The sequence below is a fragment of the Lonchura striata genome, chromosome 3 (genome assembly GCF_046129695.1).
Source record: "Lonchura striata isolate bLonStr1 chromosome 3, bLonStr1.mat, whole genome shotgun sequence".
NCBI lineage: Eukaryota > Metazoa > Chordata > Aves > Passeriformes > Estrildidae > Lonchura > Lonchura striata.
The window spans coordinates 21,443,236-21,468,811 of record NC_134605.1 but is presented as its reverse complement, the minus strand read 5'-3'; the positions used below and the strand labels follow the sequence as shown (position 1 = coordinate 21,468,811).

Sequence of the window (25,576 nt, the reverse complement as noted above, 5' to 3'; positions counted from 1 at the left end):
TATTGCAAAATATTAACACTGTGGTAACCAGAATTAGATGAAAGAGCCTGAAGTTAAGCAACAATTGAATTAACTAATTTGTTTTCATTGAGTTTTGGTGGGTTTTTTTTTTTTTTTTACTTAGAGAAAGGAAATTACTGTATGCAATTAAAGGTAAAAGGCTCTTCCAGAAAATTTTGCTAAGAGCGGCTCCAAATACCACATTTTTAGCACAAATATCACATCCAAATATCACTATTTACATTGTATATAGAACATAATATCTTTGTCTTGTGATGGGTGTTCTTCATTATCTCAGTGAATTTTATTCTATTTCTTGATTTAGAGAATGTGAGTGGAAAAAGTGAATTATAATATCTAACTGTACAGTTAAACCCTTAAACCCTTATTATTCATCATTTATGGCAGTTATTTTTTTTAAGTGGCAAATTTTTCAAATTATTTGTTGGAATACTGTTGAGTTTTGATGGCCTTTTTCATTGCTTTCTGTATTAACATATAAAGGCTTTTCACTACGATAAGTGACACGTTCTGGGAGGAAATCACTGTGCTTAAAAAATATCATTAAGCCCAGTTCTGTGTAACTTGTCTTATTTGTTTATTGGGTTACAATATATCAAAATGAGTAAAGGCATGAAAAGGCATTATTCCTATGGGATGACTCCATGAGAAATGGCAGAACTGGCCTTCAATTTTGTCCTGGCTTCTGCATGCTCCTCCCCAGGAAGAGCTGGTGGAGATGGCATAAACTGCAGCAGGAGACCTCTCAGGCAGTCAGACTGCTGTGCTTTCACCCTTCCCCATCTCTGTTGGCTCCACAGCATCCATCTCCTTGACTTCTGTGATGGTTTTCCTTCATTATTTTACCTTTCCCATTTTCTCTCTCCTATCCGCTCCTCAGTCATGATCAGAGAAATAATCCCTCAAAATCACCTTCCCAGTGGAGTAGCTGAGGACTGTAGGCACCAAAATGGGTTTTACAACACTGAGCCTATTTCTCAGCTTTCAGTTCTGTCTACTTTATTAACTGAGACTCATTTCTTAGTCCCCTTTTACTTTGTAAGCTTTGGGAGAACCTTCTTTCCTGTGCCCCATATTGATGCTGGGTTGGGTATAAACAATGGTAAACATTTTTGCTTGTTGATAGCAGCCTTTCCTTAGGCAAAATGCTCTTTGATTTAATCGGGGGGGGGGGGGGGGCAGAACCCATCCTTGGCACTGCTGTGGCCTTTGCTGACTGTACCAGGCAGAGAATTGATTGTTTTTTACAATGTGCAAGTTTACAACGTGCAATGATGCTGACCAATTCTGTAGGACATGATCCAACAGTTCTGACTCATTCCACCCAGTTTAAGTTCCAATTTTTCCCTGCTGGATTTGGAGATTTGACCCAATGACCAGAGTGCCTCTCAAATGACTGCAGGATCAGCCATACTGCCTGTGGTAACATCTTCACAGCACATTCAATAATTTAAGTTATCTGAAGTTTAAAATCATCTACATCATCATCCAGGAAAATTCAGAATGGGAAAGTAGTATTAAATGAATTTAGTACTATCACAAATGACTGGTAATTTTAAAATATATAGTTACAAAAGTCTTACAAGGCGACCTTCTGATTAATAGCTAACAATAATAATAGTTGCATGTACGAAGAGCTGCACTAAATCCTGTACAATATTTGCACTTTGGCAGGAGTATTTTGTTTCATATCACATACATTTTGTTAAGCAGAGGAAACACTGCTTCCCTGGTGCTTTTGTTTTTCCCTCTGAACTCTAGCAATGGAGCACTTGCATGTTGTGTTTGATGCCTTGCATGATAAAGACATGCAATGGCAAGTTCCAGTCTGCATGCTGCTTAATGAATGTTTTCCTTTTCTCTCCTTCCCTGTTATGTGCTTACAGAAGACAACTATGTGGAAGGTGGGTGCTTTCTACCTTATTTTCCTAAGCTCTTGTTTTTCCCCTCTGTTCAGTGGTTTTTTTTTTCCTTCTGCTTAATGTCATAAAAGTACACATATCATTCAGTACGGTAAGTTGTATTTTTCCCCCATAAAGGCATACGAATTTATGAAATAGATGTGATTTATTTTTTCATACAGAACACAAGCAAAGCTCCTTGGCCTTATTGATGTAATTCCAGAATATCCCCACTAAAACAACGGAATTTTTTACTCATGTGACTGATACCATATCCAAAACCTCTCTGGAGATTTGCAGGACTTATTTCTTCTCATGTTCTGTATGAAAAACACTTCAAGAAACTATTTGTCCCATCGATGTGGAGCCTAAATTCTCCCAATAAAATAGTAATGCATGTTCAATTCCTTTTAATTGCTTAGGAAAATGGAAAGCGCTTTTCTCTTTAATACCACAAACCTTGCTTACTCTAATATCCTTTACAGCACAAAGCTTTAGGAAAAGAGGTTTTATGTCTAACCTTTCAGAATAATGCACTTGCCTTTTAGACATTGTGAAAGAAGCAGCATGTGATTTTAATAATTATGCTGGTATATAATTAAGTCCATTTAAAGAAAGTATGGCATAGGGCAGTGGAAACTAAGGCACAATGCCATCTATCCTGAATATTGGTAAGTAAATCTATTAGCTGGTAAAATATGCAAATATATTATAGTTTTAAAGTGTTTTTGCTTATAAGCTAAAAAGTACAGGTGCTTTTTTTTATGTACAAATGTCCTTAAGAGTCTCTCTGGGGGGAAACTTTGCATACTGGATAAAAGATTATTTATTTGAAAAAATTTGTTTACTTATCTAAACTGAAAAATTGCTTTCATTTTACTCCAGTCCAATATTTTAAAAGCTATTTTAAAAGCAAGGACTTTGTAAAATAACTCATATGCAAAGTGACTGTCCTGGCATGGCTCTGACCCGGGGTTCTCATGTGAGCCACTCTGGGGCCTGAGTTCGTTCAGGTTTGAGCTCACCATGGGTCACTGCCTGCCTGCTCAGGGGTGATTTTCTCAAGAAACCTTGAAGGTTCTGGTGCTTCATTTCTCTGTGCTGCTGTATTCAAGGGTGAAGACAGGTGCTCAGATTTAGCACATAGATGATGCTCTGCAATTTTATATATATATATGTTTTCCCAAGGAGAAGAAAATTCAAACAATTCTGGTGCTTTACTTATGGGCACTGTTATGCTTGTACACATCAATAAAATTTCATTTTCAATGTGAGATAAAAATGTATTCAACAACACTAGGCTAGAAATTCTAGCTGAAAATCATAAAAGCCTAGAAATAACTACCTAATCTTGTATTTGATCTGTGCATAAAACCCTTACTAGTGTCAACATGAGTCTCAAAGTTTGAATTAGTTTCAATATAACTAGATAAGGAGGTTCAATTACATTTCACATACTCCTTTATGCACAGCAGTACAAGATAAAACCTGGATAACTGTTAATCCAGACTTTACCTGAACCTTTAATTCTTAAAACTGCAACCTTAAATTTATTCCAATACAGCTCTGGATACTTATGCATACATTAAAGTTACAAAGCATGAATATGTAAAAATGGAAGCATAGAATTGTGTGTCTAAAGCACAACTTGAAATTGGAGCTAAAATTTTTCATCTTTGATCTCTGTGATATCTGAGCATCTCTGTAAATTGGGTGACATAAGGAAACAGAAATATGTAATATTCAATTTTGTATTTTCTGCTGGTAAAAAAAGGCTACTGTTTTTTCATTTTGCTGAGGCTGTACTACACTTTAATACCTTCACTGCAGGTTTATCACATTTAAATTTTGTTTTGGCCTGTGCTCTGCATGGAGCTCACACACAAAACTATGGTATCCTATCTTCATATCCCCTTCCACTATCCCACACTGTTCTCCCTAACTCTCTCCTCTGAGAGCCCAGTTCAGGAGAGAGTTGGAGTGGATTACATATGAGGGATTCCTTCTAAATCTTGAATTCCTAATTCACAAATAAATTGAAGTAACGGTGCACAAATGAGTATTTTCAATGTATTGGAGCCCTATATGTGACTACTTAAGCATAAAACTTCCCAGGTCTATTAAAAGCAGACTTTCATTTTGCAAATGCAGCAGTGATTGCTATCATGGCAGATTTAGCTGTATCCTTTTAGACCCCTCTGTGGAATGAACAGGTACAGTACTAGTAATGCTGCACTCTTCAATAGCCTTCATCCATAGATTGCAAAAATATCAATTAAGGTAAGTATCATTATGTGCCTTTAGCAAAGGGAGTATAAGTGGTCTTGCTGCTTGTAAATAAAGTAACACAAAGAGTGAAACAAAATACAGTGTCTTGAAGAGTAGTACCAATTTTTTAATTGGTAAATGTTTGGTTTGAGCAGTGTATGTCTTTTACATTCACTTGACTGCATTTTTTCATTGAACAACACTGTAAGTGACTTTTAAAATTTAAGCAGTTTTTATGATGTCTTCAAGAGGTACTTCTGCTATTTACATTTTTTCTTCAAATTGTGTAAGAGTCATCTATTTGCAATTGACCAATTTCACATATCATTTTAACAAAAATAGTATCTATCAAGCAGTGATAATCTGAAGCTAGACTTTTGTTTAGGTTATGAAGCTATGAAGTTCATATGTAAATGTGAGCTAGTAAGAGATCACCTTTTTTGCATTCCCCTGGTAGACAGGAGAGTTATTTTTTTGAAGGATCTCACATAAAGTAGTGTCTGAAAAGCCACTGTTTCATTAAAGAAAAAGATGTTGCAAGGTTCAACTGGTTTCAATTTGCTTTTATCAAATAGAGTTAGAGTCAGGGTAAAAGTCTGAGATTTCTTGCTGTAGTTGCCAACACCAAAAGCTAAAACCCAAAAGACAAATTAATCAATCACAAGAAGACACTGATACTTCCAAAGGCCACATGGCAGGGGATCCAAGGAAGGACAACCAGCACTAAAAGAATGAATTAAAAAATATAACCTGGTCTTTATACTCTGTGTATTCAGCAAGCCTCTCGTACAGCAACACTTAGAGAGAAAGAACACCCATGAAAACATTTCTGTTCTCTTTCACAAGCTGCAAACTGCCAGTTCAGCTGTGTGATGTTTCCCAAGCAATGCTGATGCAGGCATCCCTTCAGGATCACAGTCAGCTTTCGTTTACATTGCTGTGAGCCCCAGGTAATCCCACCAGCTGCAGAGCTCTGTATTTGGAAACAGAATTTATTGCACAAGAGATCAGGCACATCAGGCCCTTCAGTTTAACTACACATCTAAAATGAGTGACATTAAAAAGCAATAATTCTACAAAACCATTCTTAGTCTATTTAGAACATCACTTGAGATTTGGAACTGATAAGAGAAGAATCATTTAGACTGATTGCAGTCGGGAGTGTCTTCTTTGAACTACCCCCAAGTAGCATGAGTCATTTGTGCACCCAATTTTCTTTGTGAATTAGAAATCACAGAAACTTTTTCTAGAAAGTCTGCTTTCCAATAAAAAGAAGGCTATATTATTGCTCACCTTCTTTGTGTGAATTTATTTCAATTAATTGCAATTAAGAAAATAATGTATGGCTTCTTGAGAAGAGGAGCATATTTGACACATTAACAACCAAGAACTCCTAAAACAGCTAAATTCAACCAGAATAAGTCTGTTTTTTAAATAAGATATAAAAAATGAAAAACCTTCATATATCTAAGAAAAATATTCTCCCAACATCGCATTATATTCAGTGAGATTTAAGAATCATTTTATTAACATGAATTAAAAAAGATGAATATTTTTTCCTTGAAGAGTAACAAAATTTGGCTCTGGATGAGTGATTATCATTATGGACATCTTTGAAATGTCACTAGACCTATTCTGGTGTGATGGGATTTCATCTCACAATATAAGTATAAAGCAAAATCTATTTCTTACAGATTGAAGAAGTAGTTGCATATGTATTTTATATTGCGTATGTATTAATTTGCCTTCTCTGGAGCAAATTCATTCTACTGTCACATTTCACACAAATAAGGAGACGTTCTTTGCATTATCATTTCAATGTGATGAATAAATTTTATTTAATTACCTCAAATGCTCATTTTTATGAGGGGAAAAAGATCAGACCCAGCCCATTTTTCAGGTTTATCTTCTCCAGGGTTTAAACTTCATTTAATATGTAGAGGACAGGAAGTCCTCTCAGCAAAGCGTTCAAAGCAATATAATCAAAATATGATAAAGACAGACAGATTATTAAAGAAATTGGTTGGATTTGAAAGCATTTTATTATTTTCTGTCAATGCAAATACTGCACAGAAAAAAAACAAAACTACACAAGAAAACAGCACCCAGTGTTTGAATTGCAGTTCTGTTACTTGTAGCCCAAAGCATTCCAACCAGTGGTTGAAAAATGCTCTTTGATTTCCCTCTGTGATACAGACATCTTATAGGAAACAGATGCCTGTCACAAAACATTTTTGTCAGTGTGACAACACCACCTTCCCGTGCTCCCTTGTTCATTGCTGACTGTGCTCTTGTTTCCCTTCAAGGTCTGGCGCACCTGATGATGGGCGACCAAGGTATGGGCTCTGTTCCTTTTCCACTCTGCTTTCATTGTTTCTTCTTGTTCTGTAGCTGCTTTGAATCCATCACTGCAACTGATGGGCAAATGCTTGAAAGCTGTCTTTGGCTGCAAAGAAACACATGGTTTTAGCCACATCTTTTCTTGTTTCTTTTTTTTTTTTTTTTTGTTTGCTCTGTAAGCTTTTGTCCTTCCTGCCTCAACTCCGCCTCTTGCAACACAATAACTAAAAAGAGGTGAGGGAAATAAGAAAGTGATTAAGAAAATTTTGTGTATTTATCAAAAAAGACAATTATGGGTGATCCTGTAAAAGATAAACAGTGCAAGACCACTCTTCAGATAGCTCCTGAAAGAAGATTCTCCTCTTGTAACGTTGTACATTGAAGAATCCATTTGCATTAATGCATGGCTGATTGGAAATATGCAGAAAGCACCTGCTCCTGGCTTCTGGAATGCTGAGAGTACAATTTTGCTACCTAACAAAACCAGTGATTTTTTTCCTCCTAACCATTGTCCATGTTATCTTTGTGACAGTCTTTCTTAACTAAGCATGGATTATTTCTGTGTTTCTCTGCATGTACATGATTGGGAAGAAATAAACTAAACCCCTAATATGACACTGATTGCACCTCCATTTGTCTTCAGACACTTACCTTATTCTTTGTCTCTTCATATTCAGATACTATTGCATTTACATGTACTCATGACTCTTACTGTTGTTTCTCTCCTCTTCTTTATTCTCTTTTTGTCTGGAAATGCTTTCTTCATGGAACCATTTCACCAAATCCATAGGTAAAAGTAAAGGTATTACATGATTTTCTTTATTTTTAATGCCATCAGTATACTTTAATGTATGTATAAATAATGCAAGTAAATGTAAAATTTTTGCACTGATGAGGTAGGTATATTCTTACAGTAAATATTACATGGATATCAAGGTAAGGATAATTATACTAAAGTACAGGCTGACCATTTTCTAAGTTTCATTCCTGGTTTTGTGAGGGATGTGAAGCTTTGGCAGTGATAAAAGAGGATAAAGTTCTAGGAAGTGTTCATGATGAAATAACAGCCACATTTTAAGGAATGCCTTTTTCTGTTCTCAAAGAGCTGCAGTATAAACCACCAGACACAGAAAAAAAAGTGTGATGTCGTTCAGTAGAGACTCTCTGGAGATAAACTGTGCAGGGTCAGTCCACAGTTTGATGTACGTTTTACATGGGAATACCACTAACTTTAGCAAGTCTTTGCCCTGAGAGTTTCCTTTTATATTAATCACTTGGAGTGTATCTGATATAAGAATTGGACAAAGGAATGAGGAAGAAAAAAAGCCAAAGAGAAGTGTGGGATTTCTTTCAGTTTTTTTTTTTTTTTTGTTTCTTTATGTAAAGAATGCCAGTGTGTTTACTTCTCTTCTCCCAGAGGAAAGAGTGCAGCAGGGGCAAGAATTTTTTCCTGTATAAATAAACATTATAAATAAACAGCAGGTTTTGCTACAAGGGCATCTTTTCACAGGCATTGTGTAAATATATTTTTATAATGAGAAGGTGGTCATTAAAAGCCATTTAATCTCTGTTACATATGATGAATAATACAGTTCTATTCATCTTAAGCATTTGTCAGGGGGTGCCTATTTGTATAAATCAGAAGTTCAGTCTGTATGGTCATACTTCCCTAACTAGTTGAATTAGAAACAAACTTTCACGTTTGTTGGTATCTTGGCTGATTTAGTGTTTCCAAACCTAGGAAGTTCATGTAATGCAAATACTGTAAGCACAATTCTGTAGTGTCCCTTTCCCCTTCATATCAGACACCCTGGAAAGACTGTACCTGTACAGGTGGGATACCATTTGTGTGTGTTCTGGAGCTCTAAGTCTTCTTACTTAGGAAAATTTTTAAGCAAGTATGAAAAACAATCTGCTCATTACTTGGTTTTAACATTTTGTTTTGTTTGCTATATGACTGATCCTTTTGTTTCTTAACACTATCTAGTATACACGATTTCTTTATTACTTATTATTACTATCTTATTCCTAATCAGTAGATAACCTGGCTGCAGTTAACTAAAAATTACATTTTTTATTAACTGAACCTTGACATGATAGATAATTTTTGTATAATAATGCACAATTATTTTTCTAGATTGATCTGTACACAGAATAAATTATGTAGTATGTATGATATCAAAGTGGTTTTTTATATGAAAGGAGTAAAATATAAATATTATGAATATTTATTATTAATAGTAGCTGATATGGAGAGCAGATTTTTAGCAAAACAGAAATTTTTCTAGCATTGTGTAACATTTAGACTTTTATATTTTTATTTTTAAACTTTTAACAACTATATATTTTTTTTAAATTACCTGTATATATTAGCTATGTTTAATGTTCAGTAATCTGCCATGTAACATAATTTAAACACCAATCATCAATCATCTAATAATTTGATTACATTTTACCTTTCATATTTTGATTTTTGTTAGATTTATCCAGTTAATATAGAAATAATCATTACTATGTTTTGAGAATCACAATACTTCTGCATATATAATGGTATATATTTGTTCAAATTGATGGAGAGGGTTTATATGTGTACCAACTCCAGCTGCTTGAGACAGAAAATATCCCTCAATATTGAGTCATATCCTGAACCAGGAAAAAACAGCTTCATTTTGTTGACCACCCTGAAACTTTACTCATATCAGCTATTGAAACCTGTGTCCTTGAAAAAGTTGTGATAACACACATTTGTAACACATGACATAAAAAATATAAAAAATTAGGAGGGTAATGGAAAGGAATGAAGGGAAAAAAGAGGAAACTCCTTTGTTATAAATTCCATTCCTTGAGAGGTATGTGAGGGCAGTAATTGTAAAATTCTGAGTGATTATATAAGGAGTTAATCTTATTTTGGCAATATAAGCAATAAAACACTTTAAAGAAGCTTTACAATGTAATTTGCCCTGAAGTATTACCATCTAAATAGCTGAAGAATCACCATCTCCTTTAATTGCTTAGATATTGTTTGGGATAATGGAAAAGGAGAAAAAAAAACCAAATCAGTGTATCTTCAGAATTAAGGCAGAGTGTTAACAAGGTAAGGACCTGGTGTCAAGAGAGGAAGGAGAGCTGAGGCAGCCTCTCCAGCTGGGTAATACTAAGTTCAGTACCATCTCAGAATGACCCTGATGTTTGTCACTTAGTTGTAAATCTAAGTTGGGATACCCTGGATAATCTCCTCACAAATTACTCCTTGTAGATGCTATGCCTAATTCTAACAAGATCTGCAGTCTTTTATTGATATTGGCATGTTTTTATTTTCTGAGAAGCTCCATATATTCAGAAATATTTAGGAATTCATTTTTCATCCCCTGGAAATAACCTACCTGTTTAGAACTTCAGCAGCAGGTTTGTCACAGCTCTGACAGTGCAAAGACATAGGCAAGGTAAGGTTGGTAAATGGTGTTGATGTTTTTACTAGATCACATAAAGATCCTACTCAGAGCAATTGCTTGAATTCAAAGCAAACCTTAAATCTGCTGTTCATAACAGGCATAATTGTTTGCCCCAAACAAATTTGTGTCCAAAACACTTTTGTCTATTCTCTGCAACTACTGGAGGTGGTCTAATAAAACCATTTCCACCTGTAGGCCTTACCTTGACAAAGTCATGCAGGATTATTTTGTAATGAATTGTAATAAACTTAGATGGCAGCTAATGCAAAACACTTGATTCCTTTATTAAAAAAAAAAAATATTATCCTCCCCTTTTCATATTTATTTGGTGAGCAATGAAAGGACTTAATAATTCACAAACTATAAGAATGACATGTAATACTTCATTTTTATACTGGAGTTCTCTTAAGCCTATACATATTTTTACCTATAGTTTATTTATATGTAAATATCATACTTTTGACTATATATATTACTCATTCTGTACCTAAATACTATGTTCATACTCCTGTTCTCTTATTTTAGAAATTATGTGCAGCTTTAAATTATACATGAGTCACTCAGGTTCGTAAAAAACTATTAAATGCTAGCTAGCTGAGCAATAAGTGTTTCTACCAAAAGATTGATAGTACAACTGCAATTTATTATATTAGATTGCAGGCTTTTGATGTGCTGGTATTTGCTTTACTGTGTATAAATGCTGAAGAAAGATATCAGAATGGCAATTTATGTATGTGTCAACATCCTTGACAAAGGAAGGCAAGTTTTCATTGCATGTTATCATACAATACCTGTAACACCAAAGTGACACCATTAATTTTTTAATTATCAATCATGCAATTCATTTGACAGCTGGAAAAATAGAGCATTGAAAAATAAAAGCAATTGAAATAAATCCTTAAACAATCATGAGTATAAAAGTGCTATGATATAGCTAAGTAATTATGTAGTGCTTGTGTCATGCAACACAAACCTCACCTTGTGCTAGTAATCTACCCTAACATCAAACTGTCTGGAATTTGGTCATTAACCTTCCTGCAACCACAAGTTCATCTTACTAAATGACTTTCATTTTGCTCTGGTTTTGAAGAACTAAGATGGTCTTGGCTTCTTGCATTCTCATTGAAATGTCTGTCCCCTCCTCATCTGCTGTTGTGTGTCCTGCTTCAGAGTAAACCTGAGAGACACCCATAGCCCAGCCATCCCTGATCCAAGCCCCCAGCAGTCCAGAAACCCTATAAATCCTTTGTCACAGCCCTGGACTCAAACTCAGCTCCTTATTTTTGGCTCAGTGCCCTGTTGACATGGTCTCGGTTTCATACCTTCTCAACTGCAGCTGCCTTTTGCCTGGCAAGCACAAAATATGGATGGAGGGGGTTCCTGACTCCCTGGACTTGTTCACATAGTTATGTATCCTAGGTGATAGCAGCTGGTTGGAAAGACTCCCTGCCAGAACCGAAGTGAGGTCATTTAGGGGTTTGACACACAGTGGGGTTGCCAGGGTTGGGTAACTGAAATTGTTTCCAGGTGATGTTACAGAAGAATGAATAACTTGAGCTTCCCCACTCAATCATGCAGTTGCTTCTACTGATAAAAAGGAACAAATCAACAAGGTTTAAAAATTTAACCTCCGTTTAGGAAGTCCCAAACATTATGAAAGTCTTGGAAAGTTTACAAAATTATGAGCATAAGAATTTAAGAAATGTTCTCTATAAAACTACCATTATTTTTAATGAGTGTTATAATTTTTTAACTAATTAATGAACTTTGCATTTAAAGTTCCTCAAAGTACTCCAAAGAGCAGTAGATACACATCATATCTCTTCTATAATTACTTCTTTTTTCCTAAAGAATCTCATCAGTATAGTTAAATAGAGGCTGCTGTTCACCAAAACTAGTTACAGCTAAATTTTTGTGTGTAACTCATACCTCCATGCCTAAAAATTTATGTTCCAATAAATGTTTATATTATCCTTATATTGTATGGTCAATATGTTCAAATTTTGGTTGAATATCATAATGAACTAGAAAAATGTTTATTTTGATGCATTGAAGCAAGTAATTTTCTGGCACTTCAGTAGGTGATGCCCTGCAAGCCTGGAATATTGACATTTGAAGCTGCAGATTCAAATTTATGTTTGAATATTATCAATAAATGGTTCCCAAGGAGACAAAAAAATGCAGCAGAACATGGCTGCTGAAGAAGTTTTCTATCTGAAGCACATGCCTCAGAAGAAACCAACCAACATCAGGAACAGAAATGCAAATTCTTCCTTGAGACACACACACACAAAATTCTGTCTGAGATGTCTGATTCCTCATCAGCAGTATGAAAAGAAATTGTAAGGATCTGTCACAAATATCAAGAAAACTTTCTGATGAAAGGGGAATACACTTATTTTTAAAATAAAATCACCACATGGTAATGTCCAATCCACACCAAGAGTTCTAGTGCCTTACCATCAGAAAATAAAGAATTTACCATGTTCTGAATAATTTTGATGTCACTCAAAATTATCATGTAACATGTATGTGTTTTTCACAGACTTCCTATGGATTCAGGAGAAAGACAATAAATGTGTAACTCTGGAGGATTTAATGTAAAGATATGTTATATTTGCAAATATATAGATTTCTGCTGTGGTAGGAGACATTATATATGCAAGGTTTTGGCTTCCTCAGCACAAGGCTCCACTTTGAGCATAGTTTTATCCAGAAGATAGGCATGCTGACAAGGAACCTTTCAAAATAATATTAAAGTTCTTTCAAGATGAAAGATATGTATTTCAGGCCAAAAAGTATGAGGGGATTTATTTGGGATGGAAAACAGTTAAACTGTCACTCTGAAGAGGTAAATAAAAAAAAAAAAAGAATCAGCAGGTAAGCAATAAAGAAATAGGAAAATGTAGCATTTCTTCCTTAAAGCAAGCTTTTCTTTTAATGTATGTGTAAATGTACATAGAAAATGAGAATTTAAAGCTTGAGTGGTCTGTACCTTTTTTGCACAGTGAAATTCCATGAGAGTTTTATACATATTTCACAGACATTTCCAATGAAACAGGTATTTGAAAATGGTATATTCCTTGGATATTGGAATATCCTTGAACCTTCTTGTGAGCCAATTGCATCAACAGTGACAATAAAGAATTCAGTTTCACCCTAAGATTGCACTGTATTTTCCTAGGATAAAATCCAGTCCTTGAAATGTACAAGAGCAACTAAAGAAATGAGCCAAACAGAATCTAATTTCTATTATTTCAGTGAAGATCAAAAGTAGTTGGAAATTACTGTACATCTCAGAACAGAAGTCTCAGCTGATTTTAACATTAATCCAATCAATCATGCTCAGTGGAGTTTTACCAGCTAAGTGGAAAGAAGTTAGAGCCCCAAGAAAGAGTATTTTCAAACATCTCTAACATTTATCTACATGCAGGATTACAAAATCCTGGACTAAACTTTATTACAGTTTCTAAAGAAACTAAATCTAATGAAAGTGAAGAACTCTTAAGAAGACCACTCTAAAATTGTACTGGTATAACTGAAAATGGGGACTATGCTCTTTAAATGCGCATGATAATGATACTTTTCTACCAAGAAGACCTCCCTGCAAAGGAATAGAAAAATATTTAAATATCCAGGTCAGAATAGATCATTCTTATAGAAAGAAGAATGCTTCATACAAATTTTTTAATCCACTCTTTACAGGAATTTTCTCTGGTGGTAATAACAGGCCAAGGTACTTAGAAACAACAGTAATTTGAGTTATCAAGTCATCTTTAAACTCTTTTAATTAAAAACCCATAATTTATACTGGTACTACTAATATACCTCTTTCCTGATTTTCAAAGACTTCTATAACCCTGATGTTTTTAATTGCTCAAAGGTAGCTTTTTATATTTACTTCAGGGTCCACCTAGAGCAATTAAGCAGAACAGTGAAATCATGCAAAGAACTGGCAAATTCAGGAGCATAAAGGAAGATTCCTGTAGGAAATTGTGGAGCATGGAACATGGACTTTGCTATGAAATTCTGCCCTCGTCATCCTTTTAATTGTTTTCATAGATAACAACTGTTATCCAGATAGAGGTTTTTTCAGACTTGGGAGGAAACAAAAGTGACTGAATCTTTTTATTGAATGAATTTATTCTAGTGAAAGGAGTCCTTTCTTCCTTATTAAATCTATATTCAGGGCAAAGTTTTTTTTTTTCTGTTGGCACCCACTTAGAACAATTTTCTGATCAGCACTGCATTTCATTTAAAGACAGTTTTTGTAATTTGCTGCTATGACTTAGAAGTTTTTCCCCCCTCAAAATAGACATTTATTCTTTAAAGAAAGGAAACATCTGGACTGATTCACTGGCAAGTAAAAAAGCTGTATTGGAAGCAACCTTGGAAAACAAGAGGCTACCACAGAACACCTGTGACTGCTGGCATCACAGCCTTGACTTCAGTAGTTTCTCTCTATTGGGGGTGGGAGGAAACAAGAGCAGCTGGGTCTAATTTCTTTAATCTGCCTTGCATATTCTTCAGACAGAGGGGAGTCTGCCTGGAAAGCAAAATTCCAAATTAAGTGAGTATAAGTCTGGAAAATTTTCATTTGAGTTACCCTTAGCTAACAGGTCTGTCTTGAATTCCATATCATGAGCCATGGTTGTTCTATTCTTGGGAGTACCCACCCAAAGGAGAGGAACCTAAATATCTTTCTGTGACCATTAATGCTCTGCTTCTGAAGCTTTTTTAGCTGACAAAAACCTGAGAGGTTCCTGATGGCAGCTGCACTGGTATTTACGTGACCCCACTCCCAACCAGCAGTAGCATCTCTCCCTAGAAGTCTGGAAGAATTTACTTCATTTCCTACTTCACTGAACCTGAGTTCTATCAAAAGGTGCCAGATGAGGGACTTTGATCTCAGGAAAAGAGCATTGTAGGACTTTTGCTGGTAATACAAGCTAGTCTTTTGATTTTCTCAGTTAATGGCTCTGCTTAACCACTTAGGTGCATTTAGCATTTCTACAAGTCCGTAAGAAATATTTTAAAATACCTCACCAATGTCATTTACGTGCAAATTGCCATTGAAAACTATGTTTGCAAGCTGTGATTTTACTATTGAAGCTGTGCAAAACAAAGCATAAGTTTGTTTTAAAGTAAAAACTAGTTGTAAAAAAGTTTTAGTAAAAAAATGCCAGTTTGACAATGCTATCTGCACTATCAAGGGATGTTTATTTAAATGGATATTTGATATTATTTGTATTAACTGTAACTAATGACTAGTTGTTATGCAAGTTTCGATTTTAGAAGAACCATTTAGCTGTAGTTATATTGAACTCCAGCAATACTGGATATACTACTGTATATTTACATCATCACAAAAGTGATGGGAGATTTCGGAGTTCTATTTTAATTTAATCTTCATTTGCCTGAGCACCTCTACCCCCTACCAGGGTACAAGTAGTGAACTGGTGCTTTCATTTCACCCAAATGCTTCTGAAAATCATTAATTTTGTAGTTAGTCCTTTAAGTTCTTAAGTTCTTGTATCCTTATGCACCGTCAAACACAAAGTATGCAGCTGTGACTGTGTAAGTCATGCACTAATATTTTTTAATGTCCTTAGCAGATTTTTTCTTCTCTATACTTCTCTGCAGTGAATTATTCAAATAAGAATACTCTCCATGACTGTGGCTGTGTTATAATACTGGAAGAAAATTTATATTTCAGAAAAGAATAATATAAAAATATCTAAGGAAAAGATTGGACCAACAAAGCTAGGCTTGGAAATTAGTAATTCTGTACAATTCTCAGGCAACATATTTATCTGTATAGCACTTTTATTCATCCTATATGAGAGAGGAAAATATCTATGGCAAATCTATATTCTGAGCATACCTGAGTCCCTCTGTTAGTCTGCTGCTACATACTTCCCCAGAGCAAAGAAGGGGCTGTTCAGGCTACTGTGAAGAGGGTAAATTCCTGTATTCCCTTTGAAAATATTGGGAAGCACTGAATACATGCAGTAAAACACAGTAAGCCATTCACAATTCTAAAGGAAAAATTCCTCAGCAATTTATACTAACAAATACACATTTACCATACATTTCTGGAGCTCCGTTCAGGATGTAGTCACATTAGCGGGTAAATAAAACATGCTGCACTTCATCATTTTACGTCTCAGAAATGGCTCTATCTCAGGTTTTATAATACTTTATATAATGACAAATATATAATAAAATCACTCGTGTGTCATTATGTATCATTTATTCGCTCTTCCAGAAAAACACACGCATTTTTATATTTATCCAGTGTTCTAAAATAGCTAATAAGAGTTACACCTTGCTAACAAGACTATTCATTTTGGTTGTCCCTGAAATGAATAGGCTTGTTAAAGAAGCAGGTCTTTGAGAGTTCTGCATTTGTCAAGCTGTTATAAAAGCAAAATGAAAGTTTAATTAATATTTTCATTTTCAAAACACCTAAAAGATTTGTATATCAGCCCTATAGCTTTTAATAAGTACATATAACTCTCATAAATATACATATATCTAGGTCATGCTAATTATCCACCTTGGGAGGCAAGAATGTGCCTATACTCCTCTACCTAGCTGGCATACTCTTGAGACCCAAGTCAGAAGAGCAGGCTTCAGAAAGTCTAAAAATACATTTACTAGGTTCTTAGCCATTAAACTGCTTAAAGAGGAGGTCTCTCATGTACTAGCTGACAGCCTGTAATTTCTATTATGCAGGAAATGAGACTAGATAATAAAAAACAACCTTTCTGGCCTTGAAGTCTATGAATCACAGAGAACATAAAAATTGCTGTGGTAACATGTAAGAAAATTGTCAGATATTAAAAGAGCCACACCATTTTTACTTTATTAGGGGCACTTTTATCATGTTTCTTGTGCAGATGGAATTTTGTATCAATGAGCTCTCCAAGTCAAACCCTTACAGACTAACTGGAAAAACCATTCAAAGCATTCCCTCAAGCAGGAAAACTGAAACACCTTCATGGGAAAGCCTCAAACATATATGGAAGTGTGAATCAAAGAGAGGTTAATCCTTCTTAAATTTCAATATTTTGCTATGGTTATTTATTTTGAATACTTTGAATTGAATACTGAAGTTAATCTCATATTCAAGAGCTTTATGCTTTTTTGGTATTTTTATTTTATACAGGTTCTCATAACACATTTGCAACAGGTTTTGGAGGTCTTCAAGTTATACTGTAAGAAATGAGCTTTCCTTGTCATACAGTGACTGCTACACCAGATAAATCCCAGTCAAAACGTTGTTGTGAATTATTTGTGCAGCAAAGCTGGAGCTGTTCATATCTGCCCTTTAATACAGGGAAAAATGCTTATACAAAGCTGGAAAATTAAATGACAAATAGAAATTGTGGTCTAATCTAGGAAATGCTATAGACTAGAGGGTAACACACTCCCATAAGAGTGCTCTGAATTGGAGAGAAGAAAGATTCAAACTTATAAGACCCAGTGTCTTTTAATATAAAGACTGAAGTCAGCGTTCTAATATTTAGTTTCTCTTTGAACCTTACCATTCAAATTTATATTCACTGAGAGTTAAGTAGTCTTTTTTAGTTGCAATATGCTCACACAAAAGAAGAGGATGGAATCATAGGCTACTTTACTGAAGGACTTATTATTCTACATCAGAATTATCTTTATTCATGAAGACTTCAAACACTTCCTTAATGTTCAATTTTACTGTAGCTAGGAAAAGATCCTTTTATTTGCTAAAATTCAGGAAGACAAATGGGGCTATGTTGTTTCTCCCAGAACATATGAAAAAAAAAAAAATTAAGGAGTTATTTAATTCAATAGAGTTAGAATATTTCTAGTTTAAAAAAATTCCAAACCGTTCCCTGCTAGTACATGGTGACTATCAGGGAGGAGGAGGAGGAAAGCCGATTTTTGAGGTATATCTTCTGTGCTTCATTACTAGTGTTCATTTACACACCTTGCAGAATTAACAGGCTCTGGTTTATTAACATTTTATTGTTTGATAATTTATTAATACAATGGGTCAACTATATGTACAAGCAGCTGAATATGGGTTATTGGGAAAAATGAAAAATCATATTCACTTGGATAGGGAAAAATGTCTCTCCTACAGATTTTTCTTTATTCTTTTATGCATTAATTATTAATATATATTATGGAAGCATCTCTATGTGTAGCTAAGAGGAGGAGACTTCTCTTTTGGAACATGTTTGTCCTTGTTTTCTATTACTCTGTGAGGGAAAGCCATAGAGAAATGGGATAAGGAATTCTGATTCAGACTGAGAAGTGGGATTCAGCTAAGGAAAAGCTGATTGCTAGTTTTCCATGTCTGGATTGTGTTCAAGCCATACTGGTGTGCTTGTTACACAGGAGCAGGCTTCAAACACGTGGCAAATCCATGGCCCTGGTTCCTCCTGTGCTGCTGCACGAGTGTGGGCGCTGCAGGAATTCTCTGAGCTGCTTCCTTCTTGGTCTCAGTGTCATCCCTCAGAACTGGCAGCATCTGGTATTCTCAGAGAATTAATTTCTTGGGCGTGTTTGAGAACAGGGCATATTAAAATGTCACTATGAGGATGCTATCCTATGTTTGAAGGCTGATACAGAGGAATTGACAGCTAAAAGCAAAACAAAACATAGAAAGGCCATTCCAAAAACAACCCTAGACCCTCCAGCAGTTATAATTAGGTCATTTTGTATAATTTATGTTGGATTATAATATTCAAATTCACATAAATGAGTGCATGAGAGAAAAGCACCGCACAATCTCTTTTTCCTTTACATTTACAGTATATTTTATATTTTTTCTTATCTTGTGTTTTGGCTGTTTGCAAAAGACATTGTTTAGCAGGAGAACTGATAAAACCCTGATGTATTCATGGTTGCACAGTGTCTGTCATTATGCTGAAGGACTGAGGAAAACCTAATTGGCAGTTAAAGCATGAACTTTTTGTACCTCAAAATATGGTTCTCAATTCCTATTTTGCCTGTGGTGCATCTGCTGAGAGTTTTAATAGATGTTTGAGTATCAGTGAAGTGTGGTCATGATTCTTGATGTGGTCAGGCATGTTATCTGAAAAAAATCTTTCCAGTACTTCAGGATGTATCTGATTCAAAATCTAGATTAATTTGTTTTTAGTAACTCAACATGGAACAATTTTTATTACTTCAGTTTTTGAGCTTATTGTAGTGGCTTTATCTGCAAACAGGCACTAGGAATGCAACCAAGCAGAAATTAGTCCAAATATGGGATGGTTTGGGAAGAGAAATATATCAGCAGTAACGCAGAGCAAGAAAGAAAGGAGAAACTTTGAATGTTGTTGTTAGGTGTGTATTTTTAAAAAAAACTCTGCAGGTTGCATTTGGGATGTTTTTTCCTCTGCTTTGTTTTGGTTTTGGGGTTGTTTTTTGGGTTTTGTTGTTGTTTGCTTTTTGCTGTTTGTTTTTTTTTTTTTTTTTAACTGAGTAATAAACAGGGTTTCTGTGGTCTAAGAACAAAGCTACTGCATGTGTGGAGACCAATGAAATACTAATTGGATTACAGGTGTGCTTAATTATCGTGCACTGAAGGTGTTCAGTTTTCCTATGATCAAGGCAGTAGTGTGAATATGGACTACAAGGAAGAGTTTTGTTTTTTTTTTTTCTTATGCTAAGTGGCGAGCTCAGAAAATACAAAGAGGATGAGTAAAGCTGACAGGAACTTCACTAAAACTTTATGCCTCTCTTGTCTCTCCTTTTTTCCTGAAGGACAGTGTTTTTCCTTATAGTGTGAATATTTAGCATTCTTTTGTGAAGCACTTTGCTAATTAAATACCTGTAGCACCTCTGAGATGCTTGCAGCGTGGGAGGACAATGACTTCTGGCACAAGGCAATCAGAGCAGCTTGTTCTGGGTTATTGTATTCAAAACTTTTCCCTGAAAAACTAAGGCATTAAGTAGAAAACTAGGAGGGGATACTTCAGTGTCCTGACATTTAATCCTGGTTCTAGACAGATTTGAAAACTGCCTATGTTTGTGAAGTCTCAAAGAAGGCGGGAAGGTTCTGAAGTGCCACAGAAGTACAGGCATAAAAGATTTTATTTTTCTATTCTTTTCTCCTACTGACTGTGTCTCCCTGTTGCTAGGAGAAAGGTGAGGTAACTGCTCCCAAATTTTTAAGATACCATAGCTATTTTCTGCCAGGTGTTTTCTCTTAGGACTGACTGTTCCAATACTCAGTAAGTCCTGAAAAACCTTTAATAAAGCCAACCACTCATACACTTTTTTTTTTTTTTTCTTATATTCCAAGGGTTAGAAAAGGGAGAAGTTAAGAAGGATGGGAAGGTAAAAGAGCTTTTGCTGTGGGAGTGGATGACAATTTAGAAGTAGGAAACCCAGACCTGGAAATCCTTGGTCCTGGCCTGGCTTGAGAGTGTAGAGAAAACTGCCTGAGAGATCTGGAAGATGTGCCTTGTTCAAGCTCTCTGGTTGTTCATTTAGTCTTTAAAAAGAACTTTGCTTATGCATTTCTGTCACTTTTGATGTGTGATCAGAATTCAAATATGCTACATTTCTGTCAAAGGCTCTTCAACTCCAACGCTTCCATATCTTCAATTTTCATAATTGATTTGATAACAAAATTACTTAATATTAAGTTCCTGACAACATTTTTCAAGAGAGAAAGGCTTCCTTCAACCATTCTCCTCCCCTCATTACTCTATTTTAATTCCTATCTGTGAAAGTAATATTAAATATTTAGTCTATAGACTTGATTTGATCATTACCTGTACCTCAGCAGAGAATCTTTGCAAATACAATGAATTAAAAAGAGCTGTATGTACTTTAGCATGGATGATTTAAGACCAGCTGGGGAGAAAGATATTATGAAGTAAATCTATATAGAGAGGAAGGTTAATGAAAACAAAACCCCAAGACCTCTAGGTCTTAAGCAGAGGTCCTAACCAGATTAGCTCCAGGGGCAAAACTAAGTAGCAGAGTGCTCACACATAATCAAGGAGGTGAAAGCAGTGGCAAAAAAAGAAAGATATAAGGAAAAGTAGGCAAAAGAGAGCAGAACAAAGCTCACTTGCTGAAATCAGCAAGTGGAAACAGTCAAACCCAGTTTTATTTTATACCTTTTTTACCAATGACATGTAAATAGATCTTCTGTCCATTTCCACTAAAATTTCTATTATGTTTTGTGTATTTAAGCCTTAAATAAAGATAAGTAGATCAAATAACTTCTGATTCTCCAGAACATGAACATTTAGTTATAGCTTTTTAAAAGTAGGAAAAATACCTAACTCTTACCTGTGCTATTAGGTATTCTAGATGCCTATTCCATAACCACATTATTATTATAGTTTAAAAGACCTTAAAGCAAAAATGCTTCAAGTCTAATGTAAAATATAAATGTATAATAAAATAGAGTGAAGAGAATCAAATAGGTTGAATATATGTTATTATTTAGTAATATGCTTGAATATGGTGCCCAAACATTTGTATTTACCCTAGAGAAATGTGTTGAATTTTTTTATATCTAAACATGGAAAAAGGAAAGAAGCCTCACTATTTCTTAAGTCAAAAATTTTATGAGGAAATAACATACATAACATGCATTACACTACATACATAACTGACATTACATACACTCAGTCATTACTTATGTGCATTAAAATGTTGAATAATCTGAAACAAAAGTAGCATATGTTAAGAACTGCTGGGTTTTTTTTTTAATAAATCCAGAAGCAATATCGGTATAAAATGACTCTTGAGCATGCTGAAGGCATTTTAAATTTATCAGCAAAGTCCTTTAGTTATCAAGCTTCAGAACATTTATCCTATTCATTATTGACATCTCCCAGAATTCTTTCCATGGTTTTGTGCAAATAGCTTGGCAGCTTTTGGCAAATAAAGGTGATTTTCAGTAACATTTTTCAGATACTTCAAATTAAATTATACGCCCAGAGACAGTCAATCTTTCTTACCATTAATTTTGCAAGAAAAAAAAAATTCTTTTGTATTGAAGTTCAGTTCTACAAAGGGGACCTAAGCCTTGCAATGCTAACAGAGATCTAACCAAAGGGCTGCCGAAATCCAGAATGCACAACCCTTGCCTCAGCACACAGACTTGTTCTGCAGTAGAAGGGGGAAATATGAAGTGCTTTTGGGTACTGTGGGAATTTTAGTACTGTGAAAGTGAAAACTGTGAGGTTGCTGAGTAAAGGTTGTGAGATCTAAGGAGTGCTTCTCAAAATCTACTTTAGGAATTTATATAGGTCTCAGATTTGGCATTTCAACATGACAATGTTAAGAAAGCACACCCATGCCCACAGCTATATGGCATTTTTTGGCATCTTGTAGCATTTGTTTGTTACTTTGAATTCTAGTATCTCAAACCATTTTATTTTAAACTGGCTCAAAAAATCTGCATTTCTAATTGTAATGACGGTTACAGACTCTTGACCTGATTGAAGTAACTCGTTAAAATGTGAGATATATTGCCATTTGATTAGTCTGCAATATTGGACAAGGTCTTTATTAGGCCTTTGGCCTCTTTTTTCATGCCTATTGAGGGTCTGGAAAGAAGGTCTAAACAGATGAAGATTACATCAATATGTGGAATCTTCGCCTCATACTTAATCTCAAAATTGGGAATAGGGCTGAGCTGTAACCTGGGACCTTTCTTAAGCATGGAGAGCAGAGTCACTTCCATGAAACATGTTGATCCAGCACAGACAGCAGAGTCACCAGGATGGTGCAGTCTCACATGCATTAATCTTTTATTGCTGTGTGCTGAGACACACCCTGAAAATATTTATAGTTTTGGTCAGCTTAGGCTATGTGGGGTGTAACATGATTTCCTTGCCAGAGCTCAGAGGCTCAGGACTCATCTGCTGTTATAAAAGTCAGTGGCAGTGTGAAGGTTGAGGTGGTTTGAATGAGGTGCAGTCCAATGCATTGAGCTTGGTGTGTCATCTTGTAATCAGCTCTGAGGTTCCCTTCTAGCTGTCAAGTGCAGCCTTCTGCAGCTGTTAGGTGAATGTCTACATTTACAGATCAACTTTCAATTATTTAATAACTTCCTTAAAGAAAACAAGTGTTATTGTACAAGGTAGGATTGAGGGGAAAATGCCTTACAAATCCATTCAGAATTTGTATGAGAATTATATCATCAAATGTCAGCTAATAACTAGCACTCATTATGAAATTTTTTATGTCATCATCTAGTTTTCAGTTGTCTTGAAGCACGAATGCACACAGATTGTAATGGTGGTCAACAGCTGGACAATGATCTTAGAGGTCTTTTCCAACCAGAACAATTAAATGTTTTTTCAATGGGTTTTATGTATCAAAATAAGGACAAAGATTGCAAAATCAATATTTTTCTTCACAATTGTTGTTCTTTGGACTCTTCTGTGGAAGTTCTACTGTTCTGTGTTTTCTTTGGAGGGAAAGACAAAACACTTGATGCCCTATACCCAAATCTTACTGTTCAGCTGCAGGAAATGATCCCACTCTGATAAGTAAGGTTTCAACATGCAAGCATTGCACAGAATGAAATTTCATCAGGTTATTAAATTTCATGCTTTATTAAATCTGGAGCCAGATTTTTCTGTAGCTACTGCCAGTTGCCAAGCAGGACAAGCCTGAAGTCCAAGAGCATGGGGCTGGAAGTGCAGGAGAAGATATCTCCATTGTGGTAAGTCCAGTATGGTCAAGATGAAAGAAGCTGTCAGGGATGGACCACTAATTTCAAAAGGCACTTTTCTGCTAAGAAGGAGTCCTCAACAGGCAGAAGATGCTGGAGGGCACTAGTGGTGAATTCCTTTGTGGTGAATCCCAAGCTGGCAGAGCAGATACGTGAGCGGTGGTTTCTCCACAGTGAGAAAAGTTTTCATAGTCTATCCCTTGGTACTAACAACTAATTTCTCTAAATATATAAGAGAGTAGACAGTGCTATTATTTACTGTAAAGGAGTTGGATATAACTCTAGAAAAGCCAATATTCTGCCATGAAACAAGCTGCTAATTTGCTTATGTGGTAAATTGAGAGTGCTGCTCTTAAAATTGAATTACTTGTAAGAGAATGGAAAGAGGCCACACCTGCTCACCTTCATGAAACCCACATATGTTATTGGCTGATGTGGTAGAAATTTGTTTTGTGTTCAGAATTATAGTAATGAAAAGGGTCATCAATATAGCTAATATTACTATTGATTCAATATTGGTTTTTTTTTTTTAACTTGCATCACTGCTTTGCCGTGATCCATCTCTCTTGTAAGCTCTTTGTTCTCCACTTCTAAGAAATGAAAATACACATCCATCAATCTATGTCTTGAAGTATTCAATAGCTGCCAAAGGAATGTTTTTAACTTTGGGCTTTAATAGAAGTCTTTAAGACTTTGAGCTATGGCAGATTATATCATTATAATACACTTTAATTTGTGCTATAATTTATAAAAGTGTAGGGGGTTTACATGTTTATAATAAATGGATATATTACTGTCAGTGTGAAAAAGCAGTAGATTGAATAGCATAAAAGTCAGTCACTAATTTTGTGTTTATATAAATTCCTTTTTGAAGCTTTTAGTTGAATTAATCAATTTAAAATCAGATTACTTAGACACAGCAAAACTTTAAATGTATTGGCATTTTTCTGTCCGACCTTTATGGAGTAAACTTAACTCTACTTTTAATCAATAATTTGGCTGTGAACTTGTTTCTTAGTTAAACTCTGGAAGGGCAATATTCCATCCTTACTGAACTCTATGGAAAAGTTCTTCTTGACTAAAATGAGGTTTGCAGTTCAGTCTTCCTATTTTTTTCAGTCTTCCTATTTTTTAAGTCATACACCCTACAGAAATTTTAAAGAATAGTTCGAAACTTTCTCTATTTCTTTTTCATATGGGAACTGTATAAGAAGGAAATTACTATCTAATACTCAACTACTTGCACAAGCATGCAGAAACTACCCCAGTCACAAAAATAGACTAGGTCATAACTTAATGGCAGATAATAAATTAGATGATATTGTGAAGATATCAAATTCAGCAAGTATTATAAATAATTTCTTAATTAAAGCTGCTAAGTAGTTAGTGTTAATTATTATATTAAAATTAGAACACAGATGAGGATACATTTCTGTATTATTTAAGATGCAGTTTTAATAGAAGCAATACTAAGGAAAAATCGCTTTCAGAGCTGGGAATGTGCTGTATTAAGGATAAAATTGCTCAGACTCATCTGACCATTGATTCTGTTTTTCATCATGATCTCTTAATGAAAAAAAGTTGTAGTCAATCAAACATGACTCTGTTGTATGATGCAAGGAAAAGCACAGATGTTCTAAGTAGATTTTAAACATTATTCTCGTTTTGGTTGCTGTAAACTATAAACTTCTAACTACCTCACTTCATATGAATAATCTTTGTTTTTAAAGAGACATTATTTTTATAAGAAGAAATATATGCTTTTGGTGTCTGAATAATTTGATCTTAAGGCACAGGAATAACAAAATATGCTTTGGGGCTTGCAAACTCAAGCCAGCTTGCTATATCTGACATTTATCTGCCCCCCATTCAATTTTGCTCTGGGGGAGGAC

General features: G+C 35.0%; 1 protein-coding gene across 31 annotated transcripts in view; it reads left to right on the top strand.

The window, feature by feature from the left end:
• The window catches only part of NRXN1 (neurexin 1), a 669,257-nt gene that overhangs the window by 76,170 nt on the left and 567,511 nt on the right, over positions 1-25,576 (top strand). For 17 of the 31 annotated variants that reach the window (XM_077781934.1, XM_021540200.3, XM_021540212.3 and 14 more), the window contains exons 3-5: positions 1,908-1,925; positions 6,497-6,526; positions 7,321-7,332. The exons of 6 other annotated variants lie outside the window; for them this stretch is intronic. In XM_077781934.1, coding sequence (XP_077638060.1) covers positions 1,908-1,925; positions 6,497-6,526; positions 7,321-7,332 — 60 coding nt within the window. The remainder of the gene's footprint in view (positions 1-1,907; positions 1,926-6,496; positions 6,527-7,320; positions 7,333-25,576) is intronic. 8 more of the 31 variants (XM_021540196.3, XM_077781938.1, XM_021540211.3 and 5 more) reach the window with 3 other exon arrangements.